Source organism: Equus przewalskii, chromosome 28, assembly GCF_037783145.1.
Source record: "Equus przewalskii isolate Varuska chromosome 28, EquPr2, whole genome shotgun sequence".
Lineage (NCBI taxonomy): Eukaryota > Metazoa > Chordata > Mammalia > Perissodactyla > Equidae > Equus > Equus przewalskii.
The window spans coordinates 19,887,428-19,909,177 of record NC_091858.1 but is presented as its reverse complement, the minus strand read 5'-3'; the positions used below and the strand labels follow the sequence as shown (position 1 = coordinate 19,909,177).

Here is a 21,750-nt window from a genome sequence, read left to right as displayed (position 1 = left end):
TTTACATAAATTTTTTGTTTATATTTCTTTATAAATTACAAGTATTATGAATTTTTTTTCTTTTTAAAGATTGGCTCTGACCTAACATCTGTTGCCAATCTTCCTCTTTCTTTTCTTCTTCTCCCCAAATCCCCCCCCAGTACATAGTTGTATATTCTAGTTGTAGGTCCTCCTACTTCCGCTAGGTGGGACGCCACCTCAGCATGGCTTCATGAGCGGTACTAGGTCCGTTCCCAGGATTTGAACCAATGAAACCCTGGGCTGCCGAATTGGAGCACACAAACTTAACCACTCAGCCATGGGGCCGGCCCCTACTTTTGAAAGTACTTTTCAAAAGGATTATGTCACCATTTAAAAAAATTCTTACGACAATCTATTAGTCATATTGTTCCCAAAACGTCTTTACTGAAAATTGGCAATACGGCATTTGGCAGATAAGCAGAAGCCTTAATTTACCTGAATATGCCATTTCTACAATCATTTTGGGTAGAAAGAAACTTACACTATTTTGAATAAATCTGACAGATTAATGAGGAGAGTCACAGAAGTACTTTACTGCTACCTAACAAAAATTCCTATGTGCATAATGCAATATAATTTTTTTTTAATCTTAACGTTTCTACTTAGAAGCTTATGAAAGCAAAGAGCAAAAGAAACAAATTTTATCACCTGGCTGCTCTCCATAGCAGGCTCTCCTCTCCCATTTTCTTCAGAGACTTGACAGTTTTGCAAAAGGTCATTACTTAAAGCAGAAGCGAATAATTCTTTACATTGTGCTGATCCAATCATTTCTCTCTTTTGAGGACTTAGAGTAGCATCTTTGCTCCTGTTAGTATTAATCTGCATAGGCAAAAAGTTGAAGGGCTTTCGATTTTCACTAAGCTGACGTTTGTTGTTGGCAGCTGTTGCTCTACCTTGAGAATCACTTCCAATGCTTCTCTATATATGAAAAAGAAACCAAATCCCACAAACATTAATCTTTCCATTTAAAAAAAATTCCAATGTCAGTTTCACCATCAGATATTGATTCAGGAGGTATGTATAAACAGCTTTCTAAGTAAGATTCAAAACAGCTTCGGATCTATCTAATTGTTTTACTAAAATATCAAAATTTGATTAACACATCCTATTCCTCACTTTGTCAGACAATTCAACCAATGAATATGAGCAAAATTAGTCTAACTGAAGTACTAGGACTATAGACCATATTTATAACTCATATAACTAGTCATACTTATTAAGAGAATTTTGTATAGGCTTTGGACCCAATGAATCAATGTTAATTAATATGAACATTGTGTCCATATGAAGCACTACCTGAAAAAGTACTCAGCTCAGTGCCTGGCATACAGTGAGTGTTCAATAATTAGTAAAGAGATGACTAAATGATATATGATCATCACCATCATCACACCAGACTTGAATCTACCTTATGCATATCTGGAAACTTGTTTATCTCTGTAAAGTACAGATGTGAAAGTAAAATATCTGTTAGGCATTCATTATTTTTTCTACTTGCTTTTAGTTCTAAACTTTATTTCAATGATTACAAATACAAACCATGGTTTTATTCTAAACCTGAGGTAATCCAGCACATCCCACACTTAGCCAGTGATAAATATTCTAAACTGCATCTTTTGTTTTGCTTAATAACAACCTTTTTCAGTCACTAACACGCAAAACAGCTGCATAATGAAATCATTTAAGTTAGCCATAGAGTATAGTAATAAAGTCCCAAAACACTTGTCCTTAGCAAGTGTAGAAATAGACTTTGCTGCCCTCCAAAGAATACAGACCATCACCACTGATTAAAATTCTTTCCATATGCACAGAAACTAAGAAAAAAGAAATAAACAGCTCAATTTTTAAGACAAATTATTTAATCTATTTCAAATATTTCCCATAGTCATAACGCGATTTTCAAAATAATTCACAAACCTGATCTAAATCACTGAAGTTTATCCTCTGTTTAAGTTTCTCTAATTCTGCCTGCTCTGGAACAGACATCTGAGTCATATATCTACTGTGTGGAAACGTATGTGGAGTCTTTGTTCTTCGCCTTCCAACTCCTGGTGATGACTCCGGAGAAATATCATTAGTTACCCTTTTATCACTTTCTACACCAAACTTTTTCTTATTCTTTTCTGATGATCTATTTGCCTTCTTCTGTTGGCCACCCCAATCCTTTAAAAAAGTAAAGGCAAAAGTTAATCTGGCCTCAATCAAACCAGGAAAATAATTTGGTATGCTTAAAAAATTTTGGTCAGTCTTAAAATTAAAAATGACAAAACATTTTCACATACACATATAGTTGTAGAGACAATTATTTACTTCTGCTCATCCATTTTCCCCCCATTACATCTAGTCTAAATTTCAAAGACTGTCCTTCAGAAAACAGATTACTTCCCTATCATAGATCATTAATAAATATAAGACCCCAAATTCCAACCCTATAGTCAAATCTGAGTATTTTCAAAGGCACTTTTAAACATGGTTCTCTATTATTTATAAGTTGAATAGTAAAATAAATTAAAGATACCTTTACTGGCCTCCTTTAAAGTCAGTATGTATGATAAGAAGAAGACAGATCTGGAATCAACCTGGGTTCTAAAGTAATTATTGTATTCTGAAGAAACGCTCCAGTGTGTGACCCTAGGGAATTTATTTAACTTCCCATAGTCTCAGTTTCCTAGTCTCTAAAATAGTGCCACCTTTAAAACACGATTAAAAATAACACACATAAAACATCTAGCATATAATAAGCATGTGTCTAGCATATAACAGTGCCTACTACATAATAAGCAATGAATACAACTATTATTTTTTATGGGCAACATGGTAAGATCTGATAGGACGTGATAAAAAATGCTTAATGTTTTACCTAGAAAAAATTTTTATTTACTTAGGTATACACACATAACCTAACTCATTCAACAAAAAGTTCTATAACTTCCCACCTTATCCATATTGGAAGAATCTTTTAGTTTCATTACAGTAAACTCTTTTGGGATATTTTCCTCACTTATAATGAAACTCTCTTCTCTACAAACTGTCCCTCCACCCCAATCCATGTGTGGGTGTTCCTGCCAACCTCTTGTACTACTTACCCCACCCCATCCTGGCCACAAGTGACTGGAAAAGAGATGTTTATCCAATTCAAATTGAGATAATCATACTTTAAAATTTCAAACTGCAACTAAGAGATAACTCATCAGTATATAATACCAGCCATACTGAAAACTCTAGAATAAAGGGGCAGCCATAGTACACCACATGGACCAGAGAAGAGAGAAAGCTGGTCTGTGAAGAGAAAGTTGTGTTATGCAGAGGCACTCAGAAGGAAAGAGTCAGGGTAGTGAAAAACCCATGGTAGAAGCAACATTCTAGTTCCTTTTTCTAGTCCCTTCCTAAAACTCGGCTATATTCCTTTAGCTTATTTTCCATAAAACATCTTTATATCCGTATAATAAATCTCCTTTTTGGCTTAAGCTAACTCAAGTTGATAAGTTACCCGCAAACAAAAATGTCTTCAACTAATGTAACAGCCCAGGGTCCTTTAATACCTTGGCCAGCAAGAAAAACTGTGTTTACAAAGTTTCAGTGAGTTCAATTTGGCTAAGTCAGGGGAAAGCTGCATTTTAATAGTAGTAGTCAACAACACACCATCAATAATAAAGTACCATACCATATTGTTGAGTCGGTCATCAACGCCTTCATTGCTCCAGTTTGGTAAATCCTGATCGTTCATGCCTTCTTCAAAAGGACCTCCTCCTGTGGCCATACCGGCTTTAACAATTAATTTTCTAGAAAGCAAGTGAAAACTAACTTTTTTAACACATAAAAACAAACTTTAATTTTTAAATCATTCCATGAAGCTTAGCAATATAAAGGAATCTTGGAAAAGTTGATTTCATGAAATAAAATGAGGCACTGTCAACCACACACAGACAAATTGATTTAGCTGCAGGAGGCATATTATGATTCAGATGAGTTCAGTAGCTAGAGTGATGGGGAGAGGAAGGAAAACCTCAGAACATCCACAATGTGTACTGGCCTGCATGCTTTAGAGTTATTTTACTTAATTTATTCAAGAGTCCTAAAAGGCAGAAATAAGACAGGAAAAAGTTATTAATAGCTAGAACCAAAATGGCTCTCAGAGAAGAAAATAATACTCCCTGAGACCTGGGCATTTATTTTGTGCCAAAGAGTCAAAGAGAGTAGAACTGCTGTGCATGAAACATACAGAAAGTACGGTTTTAATAGGAAGGAAGGTTAATGGTAAGCAACATGAGGAGAAAGCAGGGAAAGAGAAGCAAGACTAGGTAGGTTAATGGCCAGTAAAAGCCAAGAATACAGTGGCTAACAACATTTTCAAAATATTGGTGCCTATGCCCTATTTTAAATTGTATTGCTGCTACCTCATGGTTTTTCCTAAATCTTGACACAGTCTACCAAAGTCACAAATTCTCCCCACTAAAAAAAAAGTGGGGGTTTTTTGAAAATCAAGGAAAGTAGTGAATTTCATACCTGGGTCAAAGAGATGAGAAACAGAAGGAGCAATGGTAGAAGCAAAGGTTCAGAAGCAGAGATGATGATGAGAAAATAAGAGTTCTCCCTCATCTTTGGAGGACTGTGGATGTCCACTGGGCATGGAACCGCGCAGGCTGGAGGGGGACTGAGTGAAGAGGTGATGGTGAGATAACACTATCTATAATTCAAGGGGCAGGGAAAGCCATTAGACATCAGGGTTATAATAGGTCTCTTATTTTACAAACAGTAACACTAACATTCAAAGGAGTTGAATTTTGCCAAGGTCATTCAGCTAAAAATGTCAAAAAAGAATATGAACTCAAATTGCTTTGATTCTAGGATCCTAACTTATCTCATTCACTAGAGCATAATATTAAAAGGATTACTGCCACAATTAGAAGGACCCACAACTAAAATACATACAACTTTGTACTGGGGGGATTTGGGGAGAAAAAGAAGGAAAAAAAAATAAAAGGATTATCATCCATGACAACGTAGGATTAATCCCACAGATGTTTTAATGCTAGGATATCTACTAGAATAATATATTATATTAACAGATTACATAGTAGGTTAAATTTTGTCATCTCAGAATAAAAAGTAACGTTATAAAATTCAACACAATTTCAAAATATCTTTAAAAGTAGAAATACACTGATACTTCTTCACAGTTATATGTATTTTTATACTGTTTCTGTTTTTTTCAATGAGTATATTTTACTTTAACAATTTTCTAAAGAGTTGAAAGATATATATTTTAAACCAATAGCCAACAATCTTAAAATAAGACATAAAAGACCTCCCTATTAAAATAAAAACCAAAACAAGAATGTCACATCAGTTATTTAGCACTGTTTTAAAAGTTTTACAAAACAGAAAAATATGAAACACGTATTAATATCGAAAAGAGAAAAGGTGGTATTCTTAAAAAATATGCATTAGAAAACCTAGAGAACTTCAAAATATCACCAAAAACCATTTAGGAAATATACTGGGGGGAAATGATGCCACTTATGAAAGTGACAAAAACAAATAAAATATCTAGGAATAATATAATTTTGCCCTATGTGAAAAAGCACTATTAAACTCAATAAATAAGAGAAAATTTTAATAAGCAGGAAACAAACTATCTTCCCCAATGGGAAGACAAATACTATAAATATGCTATTTTTCCTAAATGTATAGGCTTAATAAAATTCCAATAAAAATCCCACTGGGATTCTTCTTGGAATAGAACAAAACAAGTCAGAATAAACAAGTGAAAAAAAAAATCGAATATCTGAAAAATAAAAGCAAGAGTAGCAATAAAGTAGAAAATTAGTCCCAAGATACTCAAGCACATTGAGTGCCTATACAGTTAAATAAGTACTAGCCTCCAAAAAGAAAATCCACGAATACATCAAATTAGAAAAATATAATGAGAAAAATTAATTATAGTTAACATGTGTATCTTGGCACTTGTTTACTATATGTCAAGCACCATGCTAAATATTTTATGTGCCCTGTATCGTTTAATCTTCACAACAATTCTATAACGTAGGATTAGTCAACTGATGGGACAATTTGCTAGCAACTTTGAAAAAGATTTATTTAGAGTTTTAACAGGCTTTTTAAACTAGATTCTTCACCTCAAACACAGAAGACAGAAAATGATTTGAGTGACTATTTTCTCAGTTCTCCCAAGGCTGGTACATACCCAGAAGAGAAATTAATTTACAGTAAACAATGGATGTCTTACAGTAAGAGAGCTTAATTCTCTCCCAATTGAAAAAGACTGTCTTATACCATAACACCAAGAGACTAAGTAGATTAAAACAGATAGATAAGATTAAAAAATCAAACAACAGGGGCCAGCCACATGGTGTAGTGGTTAAGTTCACTAGTTCCACTTTGGCGGCCCAGGGTTCACAGGTTCGGACCCCAGGTGCAAATCTACACACTGCTCATCAAGCCATGCTGTGGTGGCATCCCACATACAAAAAACAGAGAAAGATTGGCACAGATGTTAGCTCAGGGACAATGTTCCTCAAGCAAAAAGAGGAAGATCTTAGCTTAGGGTTGATCTTCCTCACCAAAAAAAAAAAACAACAAAAAAAACAAGTAAGAGATAAACAAGAAAATAGAACAGACCTTAAAAATAGAAATCTTACTAATTTGGAATGCAGAAATAAAAAGGAAAAAGTTCAACAGATTGTATTCACATAAAAGTGAATCCTAAGTATGCTGAGAATAAAAAGTAAACAACAAAATGGGAAAAAAATCTGAAAGAAATATGACATATAGTTAACGTCTTTACTATATAAAGAATTTGTAAAAAAAAAAATAAAACACTAAAAAAATAAAAGTATGAACACGCAATTTACAAAGAAATCGGTAAACATAACATGATAAAAATATTAATAATAAAGTCCAGGTGCAAACTAAAATAAAAGACTATTAAACTTCCTAAATTATATATATGACCCAATCCTAACGACAGCAAAGAGAAACTGGAACTCTCAGTCACTATGGTGAGAACATTAATTGGTATAACCTTTCTGGAGACCATTTTGACAACACTGTATCAAGAACTAAAACTGAATTTTGACCCAGTAATCCTACCCCTCTATAGGTAACCTAAGAAAATAACCTCAAATATGGGGGGCAGAGACTATAATGAAGGAAGTTGTTTATTATGCTATAATTGTGAAAAAACTGAAAACAAACTAAACGTCAAACAATAGGCTGAATGCTATTAGGCAAGGGTATCCTTCAAAACATATAATTATGAAGACTGAACAATACTGCTTGTGTTTATAACATTACCATATAGTACAAAACAAGCAAAAGGCAATATGCAAAATTGGATATAGATTTTTAAAAAACTAAGAAAATATACTAAATTGCTTGAATGAAAACAACTGTTGGCTACAGGAGTGGGAATGTGATAATTATTCCTCTTCTCTCTGTCTTATATATTTTCAGAAATACTTTATTTTTCATACTACAAATACATTTAAGAATTTTACAAAATAATTGACACACATAAAGAGTATGTCCAGTGAACTGAAATGACTCACTTAAACAAAACATTTTGCAACTACTATTTTCTAGATGTACAAACATAATTTGTAATATTAAAGAATAGGAGCTCAGAAAAATACATATGCAGTAGACTCGATACCATATTTAAAAGCACTATAAGCAAAATGTCTTAATATGTAAATTAGAATGAAAAATTGTTGAAGTATTTAAGTAAAAACCCTGACATAATTTTTTTTCTTAAAATAGAGTATGTAACACTTTCTATCAGTAGAACAGTAAAGTAAGTTTACTTTAAGATAAACTTATTAGACTATATTTGGAGAGATAATGTTTTATATTCTATTTTTATATTATGATAAATTCCCCCTAAATGAGAAGTTTCCTGTAAGGATCTATTTGTAGGCTAATTACTCTGAGCACTATCAAAATAAGTTTCTAAAACAATTTAAAAACTATGTATTAAAATTAGTTCGGGAAAACTAGATTAAATATTCTTCTAAATCTTTTTTAAAAGACCATTTACTACATAAAGTCTATTAAGTTTATAAAATAAACAACTTCATCTACTGTTATATTGTAATCGATATGTGATGAGATGGAATATTTAATAACTTAATAATTAGGATACTAAATGTATTAAAAGGCACATCCCTAGAGAAGTAAAAATATTAGTATAAAACTAAAAAATAACTGCATGTCAATTCTCAGTATGTTAAAATCCAGCTGATTTCTCTAAGATAATAAATATGCCAACCTCTCCTACCACCTCAAAGTTACCATTAAGAATACAGGATCTCTGCCTTCTAAATTTTATTCTGTAGACACATTACTATAAACTGTTATTTATACTGTTTTATTATTATAAACTATTATTTACATAGAAAAATTTACCATAATCAAAACACTAGGCATGTAAAGAAGAGGACCAAGACTTCTACAGCAAATCAACAGGGCTTGGGGACTATAATGATGGGGAGACAAGGCAGTGAGGGAGGGGTTAGAGCATGAACTGCAGGTTTCCAGCTGGAACAACTGGGTATATGATGTATTCAAAGTGATTTGAGTTTTTGTTGTTGAGAGACACTGACGAGTTCAGTTTTGGAAATGTTGGGTTTGAGATGCCTATTGTACACCCAATTAAATTTGTCTAGTGGACAAATACTGATCTCTCGGAAGTGAAATCTAGGCTAAAGAGAGAAGTGCAAGTCTGCCACTCATAAAAGTACCTGAAGTGGAAGGGAAGGTTCAGGAAGAAGATAAAGAGTAAGAGAAGAAGACTGGACATGGAACATTGATATTTAGGAGAAAGACAGAGGAAAAGAACACTGAGAAGGTACAGAAAGGCAGGAGGGAAATCAAGAATGTGCTAGAAAGAGGAATAAAGTGTGTAAAGGAGGAAGATATGATCAGAATGTGAGATGTTACTTAGTCATATAAAAGAGTACTAGGAAGTGTCCACTTGGATTTAGCAACAAGGAGGTTACCAATGACCTTGGTAAGAGCAATTTCAGCAGGGTGATGAGGGTCAATTCCACAATTAGAATGCATTTATTAACAGGAAGGGAAAAAAATAAAGGAAGTCATTAAGCAATTTTTTCAAGGAACCAGTCTGTGAAGTGAAGCAGGCAGAGAAGGTCATGAAGAAAGTTTTGTTAAAATGGAAGTATCTTGAGTACGTCTAAAATTTGTGGAGAAAGAGCTAGTAGAGGGAGATACCGAAGACACAGAAGAGAAAGGAGGTAAGCAAATAGCATGGGTTCTCTGGAAAAGTGGGAGCGACTGGGTTCCAGGACATAAGGAAAATGATTAGCTTTAGACAGGCAGAGGGAAACCTCTTTCACTGAAACAAAAGGAAACAAGTAAAGGATGAAACTGGATAGAGGCTGGTTAGCAGAGTTCGTGGTAGGAAGTTGAGGGAGTTCGTAAGTGATATGAAGTAGAAAGGACTGTTCGTTAAATTTGTCATGAGAGTGAGGTGAGTGAGAGATTTGAGAAGAGTAAGGGAGAATCACTGTGGGCAAAACTCACGACTCAGGTGAGAGCAGAGATCATTCACGGATATAACTAATCTGCAGCGTGAATTTTTTTTCCCCAGCAGTGCTCATCAGTCTTGGTATAAACACTCCACTGAAGCCATCCAAAGCTGGCACTTTGCCAGGGAGGTTTAACAGAAGGACAATAAGATAGGAAAGTTAAGCCAGAGGAAAACAATTGGTGTAAGTGATGGAGGATAGTATAGGAAGCTAAATGGGGATAAAAGTAAAATTCTTCTACTTTAAACGAGCACTTCTATCCACCCTATAACCTACAAACTAAGTTGAAAATATTATATATTTATAAGTTTAATTTAGCTATTTTTGACAGCTTTATTTGGCTGCCTTATCTTGCAAAGACACGAAATGCAAAAATACTATGGTAATTTATAAGCTACTTTCAGTGACTGATCTTTTTGAAGAAAATCCTGTTGCAGGATTCCCTCTATAGAGCAGTATTATATATATATCTTAGCAGGATATCACAGTATTTACCATGGAAATACTAAGGTTTACCTTTGAAATAAGAATACAAAGTAAAGAAGAAATTAAGTAATCAAGTAAACAAAAAAGATTATTTTCCTAAAATCTTTAAAATTCAGATATTATTTCTCAAATGGCATTAAATTACTCAAAACCATTTCTGCAAATATCTTACTTCTTAACTGACAGCTATAGATCAAAGTTTTAGAACTACTCATCCAAATAAAACAACGTAGAAAGTACATTTTTTCCCCCTAAATATCTACTTAGAGTCACAAAATAACCAAAGCTGGTATTTTACATATCCGTGCAAGTTTTCTAAAGGTTGCATTATTTGGGGTATTTCTTTTACTAATTATAAAAAGGAAATACTCAGTACACTGTTTTGAAAGTCTTAATACAGTATATAACCGTACTAAGCATTTTTAAAGGTAACTGAGAAGAAAATTTGTATTTGGTAATGTGTGTTGTTTAGTCCGCTTCATTTGAGGAAGTTCTCAATTTCTTCTCTGTACTTAAGATGGTCAAGTACCAAAAAAACCACATAGGATCCTTTCCACAGCTCTTTCAGGCTCGCTCTTTGAGACTTTCTAAAAATTTCAGTAATTTTCTAGAACTTGAGGTATTTCTACAATTACCTTCTTCAAATTAAACAACTGAAAACTCTTAAGATATCGGGAGGAGGGAGATAAACAGACTGCAACAAAATTTAACATTCAATTTGAATCAACAAAAATTTGATTAGACCTAACTACATACCAAGTATTGCATAAGGTCTATCTTACCATTTTCACACCAACAAAATTTAACATATCCTTGCTTTCTACAAAAGCAGGAAGAACCCTGAGGTCAATTAAATTCTGCTTGCCAAGACCTCTCCCTCCCTGCAATTTATATTCAAATCTATCACTTCCTTGTCATTGATTACATATACCTTCTTAGACAAATCTGCAGGTCCTGCTACCACCATCCACCTGGAACCCCTATCATTAGCGCCACTTCATCCCATACTCAGCAACAACAGCTCTTCCTATCATCCCCTTCCACTGCACCATTCCAAACTCTCTATACATTCTCCACCTGTTCCCAAACATTCTTCCTCTATCTTTAGCTCCAATAAAATCCCAAATCCCTCTAAAAGCATTATTTCCTTGGAAATTCCTTCTAAATAAAGACGCTACTCTTCCTAGTCTCCCAGATTCATGGGGAAAGGATACTATTTGCAGACCATTCTTATTTAACTAATGCTTAACCTTCCTCTTTTGAACAAATTCGCCATCAAAAATGTCACTCTCCCTATTTTGGGCACCATTTGCTACTGTCCTTCCCAAAACAGTCTTGTACTTTTCTTGATAACAACTGGCTTGTGGTTTCATTCTCCACCTTCTTTCCTGCTTTCATGACTTGAACATTTGCCATGATTTTTCTAAGACTCTGGCCTCAATTCCAACATCCTCCTCATCTTCTCTATTCCAATACTGTTTTCACTCTGAACTGGTAATTTGTTCAAGATTCTGAACTTCTGAAATTCCTCTTTCTGATCATTAAGTCCTTGCATTCTACTCTCACTTGCTCTTTCCTGCTCTTGGCCCTGCTGAATACTTCCAATCCCTTGATCATTTCTGTCTCCAGGAATCCATTAATCCCTTGCTTCCTTACTTAACCTCAAACACAAACCCACAGCAGCCATTCCAAAAATGCCTTGACTTCCTCACCTATTTGCCTGTTCTATCAAATCAATTATGGATAAATCCCACTACTTGCTTTCTCTGTTTCTACTCTCAAACTGTCAAAGTGTGGGGAAATAGTTATAAAATGGCATTGACTGCATCCACTACTGAGGTATACTACACTATACGGTACACACACACACACAAACTTCTAAAGGGGAGGTTTACTCCATGAGGTAAGGCACTTTATCTGTTTTGCTCACTGCCATATCTCCAGTACTTTACAGTCATTAAGTAGCACATTATAGACACTCAATAAAATTTGTAAGATGAACGTATTGCTATGTACCTCCTGTTGACTTCTTACTGAATTCCCTGGTGTGATTATTCCAAACCTTTCTACTTTTCCTACATCTCAAATACACTTGCCTCCTTCACAAATGGCCAAATCTCTTATTGAGAAAACCAAGATCTTCTAATGGGAGTTAATTCAATTGCCCTACATTTTTATTCCATCTTATCCAACTTCCCTAATGTATTAAAAGGAAAATTATTTATTTTATAACTGATTTTATAATTCTTTGTATTTTACTAAGTGCCTCCTATACACTCTAACGTTAAGAACTCAAATGCACATATTCACATTTGACCTTTCCCTTGAGTTTCATTTTTCTTGTCCTATTCTGCTATAGTCTTCCAATTAAAAAAGAAAACACTACTGAGAATTATAATTAACATATAAATCAATGCCAATCTGTATTTTCTCATGAGTCAGCTTATTTCACAAAGGAGTGGAAGATGAGTCTGCTTTACTATAAAGCAAGGATATACTAAACAAATTTTGAAAATGAACTGTCTTAAAATTTCAACAATATAAATTCAGACTCATTGAGATTTTCTTAAAAGAGCAATTATTTCTAAAACACATGTAACAAAAATGTCTTCTAATCCTCATCTTTTAGTCATTTAATTTCTAAATTGTCCTTGGCAAACAATTACTTATCTTTCCCTTAATGAACTCACACTGACTTTTTTCTGCTGGTCAGAAACTATCTTTAAATCACCAGCATTTGATAATGCACTGTGCATAGAAACTAAAGTTTAAAGTAATTTCAGATAGCTGAAAGAAAAAAATGAAATAGTAATAGTATTGCATAACAGCCAATCAAAACAGCCAATGAACAGAGAAGTTGTAGAAGAAGATGACTTCAGATTAAATGGATTTGGAAAGAGAGGGTATCCAAATAGTTGTTCCAGAACAAATTCAGATTCAAACAGGCTGAAGAAACTCTGTGAAGACAAAGGCATTTCAAAGGGTAATGCATAAACTATTCCAGTATTTAATAATTAGGGATGACATAGCTCTTTTCTAACAAAAGCATGAAGGCAGACCAAAGTGATATGCCAAAGAGCAGGGCAGACAGGGCAGCAATACAAGACTATTTATTTACTACACAGAGAGGGCCCTCAACCGTGCTCTGGGATTGTGACAGCAGTCTCCATCAGAAAGTCGCCTTCAACTATAATAAGAAGGACAATAACATATATAATGATGTCAAATTACCTGTTTAGAAACTAGTTTTTGCAGCTTAGAAAAGGCTCCTTTCCTGCTTCACACTTCAAAGCGGTTGCCTGCTTGTGATTAAAAAAAAAAAATCACGTCAGTAAATTCCTTACGCTATCAAGCACAAATAACAAAATTCTATTTATAACCAAAAATGTTTAGAAAGTCAACAGGAGAGCAAAAATCCAATTTATCAATATTTTAAACTCAAGTTACTTTAATTCTTTTGAAAAAACAGTGTGATACAGATAAATGTTTCACATCCTCCAAACTTGTAGGATCCTACGGAACAGCAAAGTGATACCTTAACATCTACTCTGAAATATAATGAAAACGGTTAACCCTAATTATCAGGTAAAGATCCACGCCAAAGTTTACTCTTCAGGTTGATCAAGGCATTAACTTTCTGTCACCCAAACTACTCAAGAACATGGTATATCCGACGATGAAAAAAGGTTTCTTTATTTAAAAGGTAGCGCCTTCACAAGAAAATAACCTCGTCACCGCATAAACACAAGGTTTATTTACCCTCAGTTCGAAAACTCAGTATTAGGATGGTTCCCAGGGGCTCCCCCCAGGAAGGTGATAGGGAAAGAAAGGAGCAGGTGCACCAGGCTCCACCACCCACTCCAGTAACCAGAGAACAGCAGAAGGCGGAGTCTGGAAGGGAGTTATGGGGCGGGGGCGGTAGGGGCGCCCAGAAAGCCCGCTCCTTCCAGCGCCAAAACACGAGCCGTCACCCGTGGCGCACCCCGCACAGACCTCAAACCAGTCACACACACACACACAAAACTCAGGCCAGGCGAGCTGCCGAGGAGTGGGCCGCGGGATGAAAAGTTTGGCCGACCCGCCTCCCTCGCGAGGCCTACTGCCTAATCCCCAGACACCCGTTTCTGCAAAGCAAGCAACGTTTCCCGAATCCCACTTGGCATTTCGTTTTCCCCATCCCAGGCCCACTGGAACTGGACCTGCTGCGAGGGATGGAGGAGGGGAGCGACGGGATGGGATTCGGGGAGCACTGTGAAATTAACATCCCCCCCCGCAAGTCTAATCCACCTCTGAGCCCGAGTCAGGAACGCCTCCCGGCCCTTACGGCTCCCGGACGCCCAAGACGCAGACAGCGCGCCGCTCACAGCCCAAGCCCAGGGTCGCGTCGCTCCTCGCCGGCCCTTCTCAACGCAAAATTCCGGACCTCGAGAGCCTCGCAGAACGGAATTTAGGGGATGGGAGGGACGGAGGGGGCGCAGTGACGGAGACCATGGCCACAAGGCCCCTTGCTACGGAGAACCAGACCCTGTGACCCTGGCAACCAAACCACAGCGCCCGCTCCGCTCCCTCCAGGGGACATCCCTGGAGCACCCGGGACCAGAAAAAGAGGGGCGGGGAGGCAGGAAGGGGGTCTCCCGTCGCTGACGCGTCCGTCCCTAGATGCTCACCCGGAGGTCGCGTCGCTCGGCCCGGGGGAGGGAGCGGACCGACTGCCTGGGGGACGTGAAGCAGCAGCCAGAGGACCAGGGGCCACGGGGAGGCGCGGGCCGGAGGCCAGGCCCTACAGGTCCAGCGTCCCAGAGCCGTTGCTCTCCCGCCCTGCCCGCGCTGCCCTGTTGCCAAGGGCTGGGGACGCGCACAGACATTACCTGTAAACGAAGCAGCCGCTCCTGCCAAGGGCGGAGTAGCGGTCGGCCCCCACGACCCTCCACCCGCGGCGGGGAAAGTCCACAAGTCCCCTGGCTGCCTAGGGCGCAATGGCCGCCTTTTCTACCTCAGCTCCTCGGCGCCAACCGCCGCAGCCACCGCCATCTTAGGATCTCATTGTGGTGGGAGAAGCGGGGCGGGGGGACTGCAGAGGGGGCACCGCGCGGGGAGACATGCGCCGTCTCCTCGGCAACGGCCGCGCGGGGGCGAGAACTCGCTGGGGCGGGAGCCGCAGTGCGATCAACGCGCTAGACTGGAGTCATGTGACCCGCCGGAGTCTGTGGTGTCACTTCTGCCTCTTTAGCCGGGCGCCGATTACACAAACGAACTACCACAGACTACATATCCCAGAATGCCAAACTCGACCCCCGGTTATAAGTGCCTGTGTGTTCACCAAGGGGGGAATGACTACAAATCCCAGCAGGCTGTGCGCTTGCGGCGCTGCTTGTCGAAGGACCGGCTCGAGGCCTGCGCGGAAGTGGGTTGACCCCCACCTCAGCAGCCGGGGAAAGAGCGGAGGTGCTTTCTGGTGTTCCGTGGGGGTGTCAGCTCCGGACGCTGCCGGAAGGAGGAGGGAAGACCAAAGACCCGGATCACCCTTCTGGTCCCTGTCCACCCACATCCCGGTCACGCAGAGGTGGAAAGACAAGGGCCTTTACAATGTAGTCCTAGTTTTACACGTGAGGGGATAAATCCACGGGAGTTAATTGTCTAATCGTCGTATATCTGGTCAGTGGGAGAATCATAAATGTTAATAATTAACGCCACCTTGTATTAATGCCCTACTTTTGCCTTAAAAAAACCAGATTATTTTCATCAGAATGTAATACCAAGAAGGTTTCTCTAAAAGCGTAGTTTCTGAATTCCCTTTTGATTACACTCTTCTCAGTAGCAGCTCTTTTTAAGGTTAGTAAATTGATAGGTTGTCTCGTAAAACAAAACAAAAAAAATGCTGCAAAGTGACAATTAAGGCCTTCAGGGTACCTACTTTGAAAAGTTAAAACACAGGTCAATTTTACTTGAGTCCAAGGGCATTCTATTTTTAGACAGTTTATTTTGGGATAAGTTAGTTTGTTTTAAGCAAAATAAAGATGTGAGGAATGACGAATGGGCATCTGGGTTCCAACAACAAGTTACTCTCAACGACCAACAGAAATTGTTCACAAAACCAATTAATGGAACTGCATCTCAATACATAATTCGGATAAATAAAGCTCTTGCTGCTCCTGTAATTTGCAACTGTATCCAGGTTCAGTCTCAGGGCAACGATCTTTGACACTATTTATTCGTCATACATTTTTTAGGACTTTCTGTGTGTCTAGCATTGCTAATTACGAAAGTAGCAAAAACATGGTCCCTGCCGTCGGAGAGCTCATATTTTAGCCAATGATGGACAAATAGGGTATGATGTAAATAAGGTCTGTTTTGTAAGAAAACAAAGGGCTGTGGGAACTCAGAGCAAAGAGCGACTCACCGATTAGGTGTCTATTGTGGTGCAGAGCGCCCGAGGCCCCATTCTGATTCTGTTGCTCACTGTCTCTAAGATCTTGGCCAACTTGCTTAACCTTTTTGAGCCTCAATTGCCCCATCTATAAACTTAGGGAGCGGGAATAATATTGCCTACCTTGGAGAGTTTTTTTTTAAAGTAATGTTTGTTTTGTAGAAGGCACAGGGTTAAGCATTTCATCCATTGTGATTTTCCTAATTCTCACAACTATCCAGAAGAGAGTGATCCTGCATCCATTCTATCTTACAAATGAGAGGTTAAATAAATCACTAAGGTTCTGAGAGCTCCAAGTGTTAGAGCCCAAGTTTAAACTGAAGTCTGCTGATTTCTTGGAGGGATTTTTTGATTGAATTAGAAAATGCATGGGAAAAAGTGCTAGTATATGGTAAGGCCCCAAAATATTAGCATCATCATCATCATTTTGTTTTATACATATATGTTATTATTTTTAAATTTGTAGGACTATTGTCATTAAAACAATTCAAATGAATTCAAAGGCATTACTGAAATCAGTATGGTCATTATGGTTTTTGAATTTATAGACCCCCCAAAATGTCAGTTCTATTATGTCTGTTTGGTGGTGGGAGGAGTCTGAGAAATTTTTGCCTTAGAAGGAGGTCTTCAGTGGCTTAGTGGTTAAGTTCACGCCCTTGGCTTCAGCAGCCTGGGGTTTGAGGGTTTGGATCACCAGCACAGACCTACACACTACTCACCAAGCCATGCTGTGGCAGCATCCCACATACAAAATGGAGGAAGATTGGAACAGATGTTAGCTCAGGGATAATCTTCCTCAGCAAAAAAAAAAAAAAAAAAAAAGAGGGGTGTCCTCAAACTCAAATATATGCATTACTGATCTTAGCAGAGGACAGCACAGAAAAAATATAAAATTATCCCAGACTTCCAAAAACTTAACATCTAGTTAGGAAAACAAACCTTATGCAAATGAATCAGTTTAGTACTAGTAGTGTATGAATATGGCAAATAAATGGTACAGACAGTGCTTTAGGAATTTGGTGAAAAAGTATCGATGTATTGCCTCAGAGATAATAACTCCAGGATTTCTTTGTAGGATGAACTTAGGGACCATAGTCTGGTGAGAATGTAGTTGGGGCACAGGAATGGCTTCTAAGAGATACACATTGAAACTACATCTCAGTTTTCCACATTAAAGAACAGCTTAGTGCATGTATTAAAGATGAGAGAGGAAGCCTAAATAAACGGAAGAATGATGTTCAGGGAAAAGGACCACACATCCAGAATAAGCAATGGACAAAACAGAAACCAGACTGGGTGAAGTATAGGATTCACATGGGGTTGAGGATGGAGAGGCAGGAGAAGAAAGCAATGGTGAAGAAAGTTGAGGCCAAACTACAAAATCTTAAATGTTGATCTGAAGAGTTTGGGCTTTGTTCTGTAGATGGTGTGAAACCGATTGAGGTTTGGGAAGAGGCAATGAAATAATGAGGTTGTTCTCTTAAGACTTTAGTGGCAATGTTTAGAACAGACTAGGGAGAGTAGAGGAGAGGGAAAGAGAAGGAGAACAGGTGGTGACCGGCGGGAAGTAATTGAGGCCTGGCCTAAGGCAGGAGCAGAAAGAATCAAGTCAAGGAGTTGGATTCTGATGGTAAAGTAAATCAGTTGTCATGCTGTGTAAAATATTTATTTCTGTTATTTGATATTTAGTGTGACTGATTGGGGGCACTTAGAATATAACGTTTTGCACTATATTGTTTATCTCTTTAATGTGTTCTGTGTGTTCCTTATCCACAGATGGACTTTAAGCCTGGCTAGAGCAGAAACTCTGCTTTTTGTGCTTCTTTATATACTGAATGCCTTGTAGAGTTCTTTCATTTGGACGTTCATTAAATCGGTCTTTGAAAAAAAACAGTTTTTTGCAGTACCTACTTTTAACCTGCAGGTGGTGATAGACCCTAAAGGAAAAATCTTCAGTGTCCACTGTACTACTATTATAACTGAATTTTATCATTGTTTTTATGTGATTTTTGATACAACCAAGAGAATATATGTCATTTATGTAAATTATAAGTACAATAATAAAGGAAACATTCAAGAACCCACTACCTAACGTAAAACATAAAGTATAATCAATATATTTAAGGACCCCCCCCATGCTTTTCTTTAAACTCATTCCACTTCTTTGCAGACATAAACTCTATCCTGAATGATATCGATGTTATCATTTCTTCATTTCCATTATATAACTATAGATATTCATAAATAATGTATTGTTTAGTTTTGGTTGTTTACACACTTTATATAAATAGTATCATACTGAATATATTCTTGCTTGACTTGCTTTTTCACTCAACATTGTTTCTGAAATCCATCCATGCTGATGGGTAGAAACACGAAGTCTATTAAGAGCAGAATGTAAAATTAATTTTGGGATAGTTCCCACAATCGAACGTAACTGATTTTATGTTCATTCTTCATGTTAGCTTTGTGGGTCAGCTGATGAAAGAAGAGATTGCTCATGTCAAACGAGAGACTCGCTGGGGCCTCTGACCTCGTCCTTACACCTTTTGGTTGACTTTACGCCCTTCACTTTTCTGCCTTCACCCAGCCCAGAGTTTCTCAGTCTTGGCACGGTTGACATTTGGGGCTGGATGATTCTTTGTTGTGAGGGGCTGTCCTGTGGGTTGCGGGATGTTTAGCAGCATCCCTGGCCTCTTCCCATTAGATGCTTGTGGCATCCTGCGTCCCCAGGTGTGACAACCAAAACTGTCTCCCGACATTGCCAAAAATCCCCTGAGTGGGGGTAAGGGGAGGCTGTGAGGGCAAAATCACTCCCAGTTAAGAGACTCTGATCTGGTCTTTGCATTGAGAAAACCATATTAATTATGACTTTTCTTATGTACCTCTTTTAAATAAATAATTTATTATTATAAACAATAATAAATCAATTATAAATAGTGAAATCAATTAATTGCTATATAATTGTATCAACTAATTATATCAAATCCACATGCATAAGTAATGTTTCAAGGCTCTTCTTACCTTCTCCATTTTCCCCATATCTAATTACCATAACATCTCTCATTACTGCCTGGTTCAGACTTTTTATTACTAGATTCCAAAATACATAAGTGCTGCTCTCAGCATGCAACATTAATGTTTATACCAGTCTGAACTACCCTTTCCTTCATATCCAATTTATGTCCTTTTCTTTCAAAAATCACTCATTCAATAAATGTAACCCTGTTGTGATTCTGACAATTCCATCCATATTTGCATTTCGTCAGTCTTTACATGGCTTTACTTCTATAGAGTTGTAATTACTGTACACTTTTTCCTATATTTCCCTTAGATATATACTTAGGGGTTCTGTATGTTTTTACTCCACCTTCTCTATTCATTGTAAACCTGATCAGAGCTGCAATAGCAGAGTCCTGTGTGGAATGATTGCTTCCCAGGACATAGCAAATTGGAGGGCTTTAAACAAAGGAATGTGAATAACAATAAAAAAAACTACAAAGAAAATAATCTATACCTTTTTTTCTAGCCTCCCACCACCCCAGAGCAGAAAAGTATTAAATATAACTAGATGTAGGTTGTTGATTACATAGAGAAATCAGGTAATTAGGTGGGAGAGTTGCAAAAATAAAGAAATATGGGCTGATAGTTATTTTGTTTCCTAATTCATATGAAAAATATTAGAAAAGTATGAAAATTAATCCTCAGCATTTACTTTAAAAACTTTGTTATTGGGGCCGGCCCAGTGGCACAGTGGTTAAGTGTGCAAGTTCTGCTTCGGCGTCCCGGGGTTCACTAGTTTGGATCCCGGGTGAAGACATGGCACCACTTGGCAAGCCATGCTGTGGTAGGTGTCCCACATATAAAGTAGAGGAAGATGGGCACGTATGTTAGCTCAGGGCCAGTCTTCCTCAGCAAAAAAAAGAGGAGGATTGGCAGCAGTTAGCTCAGGACTAATCTTCCTCAAAAAAAACCCAACTCTGTTATTGAAAATAAAATTATATGAAATAAGGACTTAACGATTGCCGTGGTTATAAGGGAGTAATCTGGAGTGACTTTACAAAAGATGAACTCTGAGTCACAGAAGTGTCTTTTCTCACATAAATAAGGAGATCTGCAGGTGACGATTAGATTTGGTATGTGCATGCAAATAAGCCTGGGCTAGTGAAGGAGTATCCACGTGACTGGGGCTACACTGATCCATATTAAACTCACTGCATTCTATAGGGAAGCTACTACAGCTGTATATGCTGTAATTTTTGCTCTTTCACCATAAAAAGGCTCCCTACACTGCATTTCTCCTTCCATAGGAAAGATTCTATGGTCGGGGTGAACTGGCAAAATATGTGTGAATTCAGATTAACCAGGTAACAAGGGTTAGAATGCTCTTTCTTTACCAGAAGAGTACTAAATAATTTCCACAGTTAAAACCTGGAGGACATGGGATGGCAGGATGGAAAATCCAAATCTAGATAAGGAAAAAAGTAAAACCTTGACAATAGGTGCAACAGAATGTTGTAAGGCAGGAGCTGACAAACTTCTTCTGTCAAAGGCCGGATATTAACTATCTTAGGTGTTGTGGCATATGGTCTCTGTCCCAACGACTTGGCTATGTGATTGTAGAGGGAAAGCAGCCAGACAATATGTGATGAATGATCATGGCTGTGTTCCAATAATACATTATTTTTGGATGCTGAAATTTAAAGTTTATATAATTTTCACGTCACAAAACATTAATCATCTGACCTTTTTCAACCATTTAAAAATGTTAAAACAGGCAGTGGGCCCAGTTTAACCCATGGGCCGTAGTTTGCTGACCTCTGATGAAGAGCACTGAAGATTTTACGTGTTTAGATAATTAATGATAGACCAAAGGAGAAATCAGCAATAAACAGAGTACTGAAGATTTGCAGTACTGGAGATTGTAGAGTACTGAAGATTTTACGTGTTTAGATAATTAATGATAGATCAAAGGAGAAATCAGCAATGAAAGACAATGCAGTTTCATTACTTTGCAGGATGGTTATTTTATAAAGTTTATTTTGAACTAATAAGAAACGGAGAACATAAAGCAAATGTAACAGAACAATATTTTTAAGTATTCATTTGTACCATTTTCTTATATATTTTGTTTTCCCCCATTCAGACTAGCTGTAGGCATGCATTGCCTCCATACAGGATTGTCACAGCTAGTAATACAAAAACAAAAGTTAAAAATTTCAGACATAAGAAAAAGATTAAAATCAGAGC

The 21,750-nt window shown here is 37.5% G+C and overlaps 1 protein-coding gene across 50 annotated transcripts in view; it reads right to left on the bottom strand.

Annotated features, from left to right (window-relative positions):
• PCM1 (pericentriolar material 1) overlaps window positions 1–15,356 on the bottom strand; it is an 85,781-nt gene extending 70,425 nt beyond the window's left edge. For 14 of the 50 annotated variants that reach the window (XM_070598235.1, XM_070598240.1, XM_070598249.1 and 11 more), the window contains exons 1-6: window positions 14,942–15,348; window positions 13,305–13,372; window positions 4,528–4,675; window positions 3,686–3,803; window positions 1,939–2,184; window positions 670–939 (exon numbers count right to left, since the gene is read on the bottom strand). In XM_070598235.1, coding sequence (XP_070454336.1) covers window positions 670–939; window positions 1,939–2,184; window positions 3,686–3,781 — 612 coding nt within the window. In that variant the 5' untranslated portion in view covers window positions 3,782–3,803; window positions 4,528–4,675; window positions 13,305–13,372; window positions 14,942–15,348. Of the gene's footprint in view, window positions 1–669; window positions 940–1,938; window positions 2,185–3,685; window positions 3,804–4,527; window positions 4,676–13,304; window positions 13,376–14,941 lie in introns of all 50 variants that reach the window. The other 36 variants (XM_070598236.1, XM_070598241.1, XM_070598250.1 and 33 more) reach the window with 5 other exon arrangements.
• Between the last annotated feature and the right edge of the window lie 6,394 nt (window positions 15,357–21,750).